The sequence below is a fragment of the Palaemon carinicauda genome, chromosome 1 (genome assembly GCF_036898095.1).
Source record: "Palaemon carinicauda isolate YSFRI2023 chromosome 1, ASM3689809v2, whole genome shotgun sequence".
Classification (NCBI taxonomy): Eukaryota; Metazoa; Arthropoda; class Malacostraca; order Decapoda; family Palaemonidae; genus Palaemon; species Palaemon carinicauda.
Window position 1 is genome coordinate 205850383 of NC_090725.1, and position 7618 is coordinate 205858000.

At 32.3% G+C, this 7618-nt stretch overlaps 1 protein-coding gene across 2 annotated transcripts in view; it reads left to right on the forward strand.

Annotated features, from left to right (window-relative positions):
• LOC137653611 (major facilitator superfamily domain-containing protein 6-like) overlaps positions 1 to 5415 on the forward strand; it is a 55758-nt gene extending 50343 nt beyond the window's left edge. For both annotated transcript variants that reach the window (XM_068387165.1, XM_068387172.1), the window contains exons 8-9: positions 1738 to 1905; positions 3611 to 5415. In XM_068387165.1, the coding sequence (XP_068243266.1) occupies positions 1738 to 1905; positions 3611 to 3852 (410 nt within the window). In that variant the 3' untranslated portion in view covers positions 3853 to 5415. The remainder of the gene's footprint in view (positions 1 to 1737; positions 1906 to 3610) is intronic.
• Positions 5416 to 7618: the final 2203 nt, after the last annotated feature.

A 7618-nucleotide genomic window follows, 5' to 3' on the forward strand; every position in this document is an offset into this window, starting at 1 on the left:
ATATATATATATATATATATATATATATATATATATATATATATATATATATATATATATATATATATATATATATATATATATATATATATATATATATATATATATATATATATATATATATATATATATATATATATATATATATATATGTGTGTGTGTGTGTGTGTGTGTGTTTATGTGTGTGTGTATGTATGACCCCATTAGCATTAAAAAAAGTTGAGTTTTTCATCTCAAATCTCCCGCTATATATGGAAAGTGTAGATGTCTGCAGTTTTAAGGAGGATTATAAATATTGGCCAGTTTTCCTATAACGTAAAAGTGGTTTTCAAAATAACCCTTCCTCCCTGTTAGATCTGATTGCTTGACAATACATCTAAATATCAGTTTGTCCAAGCAATCTTATTTCTATCATCCTGGTGAATGGTTCATATTTGGTCTGATTGTTGAAAATACAATCTAAATCTTACTTTTAAATGAACAACTACTTTTGAAATATAGCTCAGGCTACTTCCGCTTAATGTTCAAAATTTGGTCTATTATAGATACATAAATTCCAAATTCTGATATTTAGATCTCACTGACAGCTTGTGTTCATAAATCCTTGAGGAATAGAACTACCAGTTTCTTCAATCTTAAATCTGAACACAATCAATTCACGGTAAACACCAAAACTTGTTCCTTTCCTATTCAAATATACATAATTAGAGAACTGGAGATGGCTTCAGGATATTGGAATATAAATGGACTGTCATTTCCCAGGTGCTCGGAGACTTTGTATGATTTTCTAGTTAAGGTAAATGAATGTTTTTCTAGGAACCTTTCGGCTATATCTTGATTGCTTTAATGGCAACTCTCTCATTAATATATGCTGCAAATAGAAACTGATTCATATGTTGTTAAATTTTCTAATATCCGTTTTTCCATACACTCTAAGTCCCAGATCATAGCCAATACTAATCAATATGGAGGCAAAAAAACACATTGATTATTCACCATTTCATACATGAACATACATACCTCCTTCACCCACAAATGTGTGCGTGTGGAGGTTTGCAGATGTTTCTTTAGTACAATCAATGGAATCATAACAGTTTTCTTTATCAGAATCAATTGAAACATAATATGTTTCTTTAGTAGAATCAATGGAATCATAACATATTTCTTCAGGAAAATCAATGGAATCATAATATGTTTCTTTAGTTCAATCAATGGAATCATAATATGTTTCTTTAGTAGAATCAATGGAATCATATTATGTTTCTTTAGTATAATGAATGGAATCATAACATACTTCTTTAGTACAATCAATGGAATCATAATATGTTTCTTTATTACAGTCAATGGAATCATAATATATACTTTGGTACAACCAATGGAATCCTAATATGTTTCTTTAGTACAATCAATGGAATCATATTATGTTTCTTTAGTATAATGAATGGAATCATAACATACTTCTTTAGTACAATCAATGGAATCATAATATGTTTCTTTAGTAGAATCAATGGAATCTTAATATGTCTACAAACTGGCAACCTTTTTACACAGCTTGGGGGAAAGTAGAAAATATAAATAAGATATTTTCAAGATTCCCGGAATCTCAAGGAACAGGCTTACAGTTATAATAAAGATTCCAAATTTTAAACCCTCATATATATATATATATATATATATATATATATATATATATATATATATATATATATATATATATATATATATATATATTTACAGGAGTTTGTCTTATTGAAAACCCTTGGTGGATTCTACCACTTGAGGCAATAGGATCGGCATCTGATGGCTTTTTAATGACAGCATCTATGGGCTATTTGACATTCCTCTGCCCCACAGAAACAATTGCCTCTTTTCGAGGACTCTTCGCAATAATACATGATGGCACAGGTTAGTTATTTTATTGTTGTTGCTGTTGTTGCATTAAGTTTTGCGGTACTTGTATCGTCAATTTTCACCACAACCTTATCCTGATATACTTCTCACATTATTGTAACCATACCAAAGTATTCAATTTGTCTTCCAGTCAATATCGGGTAATTTACTGTCCATTACCCTCTTTGTTTATCTGATTAATAACTTTAACAGTCACTTCCACAAATCTTCCTATCTTTACATTATCCTCTTACCCTCAAGCTTTATCCAGCTCTGCATCTTCTATATCCCATACACAACAACTATTCTTCAAACTAACCACTACATTAACAAAGGACTTTTCTCTCCAGATATCATCTCTCCTTCTTTTAGTTAATCTTGATTTTTGCATACAACTCTCACTGATATAGCTTATATTTTCATTTCGAGTACTTGATCAAATTAACTCCTGTATTTCTATTAATGGAGTTCTTCTTCTTTCATTTTTCCTGGATCTCTATATCCCTCCTATCGTATAGTAACTGTTTAATTTTCTCTTTTGTCATCATTTTCTCAAAAAACCATCTCCTTTCCTTTCAATAAACATGCAATTTTGTCCTCCTACCCCTCACTGTTCCACACCTTCCACACATTTTCCACCACAAACAATCTATTGCAAGTCTTAAAACTCAGTTGAATGGTTGGTTTCCTTATAATCTCCTTCCACGTTGGAGACATCAACCCTAGCTCAAGATTTCTACATCTTTCCATTCCATATCATCAATACTTCTGCATATTAAACTTCATCCTCATTTTAATCATAGCTGCATTTTGTTCCCTCCTTCATCCGAATCCAATTTTATCTTGCTTTTCAGGTCAGCCTGAGAATTATCTGATTCACTTAAAAATAGGCATCATCATGAAATTACATCTGTTTCATACTCATCAAATTTCATTGGTAAATTACTCATTATTTTACTTTTTTTTTTTTTTTTTTTTAAAGAGTAATGAATATTGTTCCCCAGAAACCACATACTTCTAAAATTAATTCCCCTCAGAGCACATTTTTATAAGACTTTAGGCACTGCATACATTCCAGCTACATCTTCTTTACCCAAGTCTATGTACAACCAACCTTTATGGTCCTTTAAACTTAAAAAGATTCATTTATCATCATAGCTGTACTGTTACTGACCCTTTTCAGTGTACTTGAACACTATCATTAAATCATTCTGATCTTCAAAAGCCATGGTTTCTGTGTAACTGTTGGGTATAAAGAGATGTAATGGACTCCTAACTCAAAGCTCATTTTAATATACAGTATATATAAGTATCCACTGTATCTAAATTTAAATGACGGGCCTCTTAAAGTATGAAGAAGATAAAAGCCTCACTTCTTCCTATCTTCAAATAGAAATTTTAGGAATATTTTGTGTAAAGTTTGATCTCGCATTATTCTTTCTCTGCTATAATTCTTTACTTTAAAGGTAAGTGATTTTATACTATAATTTTTGATGTCGGAAATAGTAAAGCTCTTTTTGTTTACAATTGTACTAAAAAGCTTTTCAAGCTTAGAAGTTACATCACTCACCTTACACAAGGATATATTAGGGTACCAAAATACATTAGTCTATGATACTATATGTAAAAATATCTATATTTTTCAGTTGTAATTTAGTCATATAATGAATGAAACGAGTTACACTTGTAGAAATCTCCCTCTAACGAAGTTTCTTTCCAGGAAAAATGCTGGGTACCCTCATAGGAACAGAGTTAAGGAAATACCTGACCCACAAAGAGATTTTAGCAATTTGGGGTTCTATAGCTGTTGCAACTGCTATTACTTATTACTCAGCATATTACACACTGAAGAAATACAGGTCTACAAGCAACTCTACTGAACATGAGCTTGAGCCAGAACAAAAGGGAACCAATTCTAACAAAGAGCTTTCAAGAATTGACAACAAAGCATGTGAAACTTAACTTTAAAGTAATCTTTATTTACTTAAGATAAGTGATATAGAGGAATCAGTGACTGTGATATAGGTATTATTATTATTATAATTATTATTATTATTATTATAATTATTATTATTATTATTATTATTATTATTATTATTATTATTATTATTATTATTATTATTAGCTAAGTTACAACCCTATCTAAAAACCACGATGATAAAAGGCCAAGATTCAGCAGAGAAAATAGTCCAGTGAGAGAAAGAAATAAGGAAATATAGAATAATGTGCCTGACAGTGGAAGACCATGGTACAGAGGCTACCGCATTACAGGACTAAAGAACAATAGTTTGATTTTGGAGTATCCTTCTCTTAGAAGAGCTGCTTACCATAGCTTAACAGTCTTTCTACTCATGCCAAGGGGAAAGTAGTCACTGAACAAATATAGTGCAGTAGTTAACCCTTAAGTAAAAAAGATTTTGGTTTTTTTGGTTATCCTAAGTGTTGCCAAACGCATAAGGATAGAGGAAAATGTGTAAAGAAGAGACCTATTTGGTGTATATGTGGGTAAGGGAAAAAGTACATGTGACCAGAGAAGGCTCCAATGTAGTAATATCTGGCCTGTCAATTTGTCAAAGGACTCAATAAAAAAAAAGTCAGTCATACAGAGGATTATCCGAGAGTCACCCATCTGGGCTTATCACGCTATCCACACTTTCATTCAAGAACCCAAGTCCTGACAGGTAGATATATGTTTTTGCCGACGCTATCTATTTGATAAAATTAGTCGGGAGTAACCTTATTGATTCAGGCTTTTGCTTGAGCAGTGATTCTATTTGTGACACACGTATCCATGAAATGTTGGCAAAATCTAATACATAACATGTGCTGGCTTATAAAATCAATGAAACCCTATCTGTTAATGAACAGCAGTTATTTTCGTCATCTTGTGCAATTGCTTAAAGGTATTTGTGAAGTAGAGGTCTGTTGGAATCCAATAACTGGCAAACTACCTCTGAATTTATCTCGGTGATAAGGACTGCATTGATTTAATGAATTCAAACATGTAACATGTATGGCGATAAAGCAGCGAGAAATGGTTTGAGGATTAATAAAATATTTCAGATAAATACTTTGGAAAAGGTAATGACTCTATTAGAAATAAAAGCACAGAAAATGAGATGCATCCACAAATTTCAAAAAGGGATAATTCTTTCTAGCAAGTCAGTTATTTGTTTTTCAAATATTGTTAAAGATATCTTTAATATATATTACATTATGACTGATTAGAGCATCTGCTCGGTTGCATAAGGCAAATAGAGGGCACATACGCTCACCCTAATGCTCTTGAATTTAAGTTTAGGCTTAAGTCGTTGATTCTGGCAAAACTTGTAATAAAAACTAGTGACAAAAAGAAAAACATCATTGCAAAGAGTAACAATTATGATATGTTGGCAAATGAGTCAGCATGCAAATCAAAATAGAGAATTGTCATTAGAAAATACAATTGACCAGCTCATTGTTTAAAGATATAGATTTTGAATACCCCACAGAGGATATAGACAATCAGATTCTGAAAAAAAAGAAGCTGCCACTGTAATTGAAGATGAGACTTTTGAATATGTAAGAGGTTATATTGTCAATAAGTGTTCTATAAAATATCTACAATTAGAAATAAAGATGAAAGTGCGTAAAATGCAACTGAATCGTGGAATGGATTGGGATGGTAAACAGAGGTGATCTGCATATGACATCAGAGGAATTTTCTTCACAATTAATTATCGTATGAGAAGGCATCAACACAATTCACTGGTCATCACTTTCATTAGGCACAGCTTGCAGAAAAACTCTCGTTGCTGAATTGCAACGATCAAGAGGAAAGGTCCCTGAAGATATTACTGAATTCTTTGTAAAGATCTCTAAATATTTAAGACTAAAACATTTAAACAATGCTATTAACATGGAGAGGAGAAAGACCAAAATTTGAAATGATCAGGGAGATGCAAAAAATAAATCTAAGATAGATATTTAGATATCTGTAAATACTTATAGATTTTGAGACCTTCAATCAAGACATAGGTCTAAAATAAGTTAAGGTTATTTTGTACATTCAAGTGTAGAGAAATTGTTTATTGATAAAAGTTACAACTACAACCGTGTTTCTTTCTATACTCGCTAATCAATTCACGCTGCTTTACCAAGTGTACAGTGATATTATTTTATCAAAACAAAATTGTTCGGCCATTCTCTGAATTTTCTGACAACGGAAGTATCAAATTAAGTAGTCAATTGCAAGAATTACTCAAAGGGAAACAACAATAATGCCTTAATATACAAGGCCACGGCCCACCCGAGAATTGTCAGCTGAGTCTTACGTGACGTCACAGTCAGAGAGAAGAGGAAAGGTGACAGTTCTGTCCGTCTGACCTCTTTGTATTGGCCTTGGGGCTATAGAAACTATCAGGACGCTCGGGGGAAAATTCGCTCGTGTGAAGGCATGGCTCGAAACGAGCGGAGATATTTCAGTACGGTAAAAATCCGTTCGTGTGAAGCGAGCCTAAAGATGTACCGGGAGCATTAGTATCCCACCTCAGCTAATCATTGCAAACCTCAATTTGTAAATAAAAGAGAATTTGAAACACCAAAATCTATCTTAAATCCTTCTTTTCTGCCATCTTCGGCAAGTGCCAACTTTAATGACAGTTTTGAGTAATTCAATTTGGATGACGGAACTTTCTAAACGGGTCATGAAAAAGGAGCATCCTGCATCATTAAGTAATTTGATACAGTGTCTTATAAAGTTTAGATCAGATATAGAACTCGCATTCCAACACAACGAGAGGTCATTAATCTCTGCTAGCACACTTGTATCCTTCATCTAAGTGAAGGCATCAAAATCTTTGGATGAAACGGATAACATATGAGAAAGATAATGGAAAAGTAAGGAAAGAAAAGGAAGATAGGAAGGTGGAAAAGTAATGACCTATTTCAGTATTAACTTATTTATATCTGTATCTATTAAAAGTTAAGAGATTACCGAGCCCATTAGTCAAGCTCGACTCTTATTAGGTGGCCTGATTAAATTCGCGAGGAAAAATACTTATATGAAAGCTAATCAATAAAATAAATATATGGAAAATATAGGAGATGAAATCATAATATAAAAATCTGTGATGAATAGAAATTAAAATTTTGTTTATAAAACCTGTTTCTTAAGAATTTAAAACTTTAAGAACAGAAATTCTGATAAAATGTCCAAAAAAACTTTTCCTGCCAAAACATATCTTTCTCTTCTAATATCTTTACAATAGCTAGAAATATATTTTGTACTTAAAATGATTTCACACTTATTGCACCCGGCAACAGCGTCACGAGGTGTGCACATTAAAAAAATCATGCGTCAGTTTTGTATGACCTCTACGCAACCTTGCTAGAATTACTTCAGTCCTTTCTTTTTCTACTGATGATTCCTATAGAGAAACAATTGGCTTGATTTATTTAAACTTACTATAGTCACACTCACTATTCCATTGAGGTTGCCCCTTTGCTGCTATGAAACGCTTTAAGTGGGTTATGTAATCTTTAATGGCTTGTTTTGGTAAATCGATTGATGATTTAGCTGCATCATCCGCTTTTTCATTACCCAAAACTCCAACATGGGCAAGAATCCAACATGTTCTAATATTTAACTCCCGGGAATAGAACCAGCCAAGGGGCTCTTTAAATTTCAATACCAATTGGTTCTCACTCATCAGGTTTTGCCTCTTCACGCCATATTCTACAAAATAAT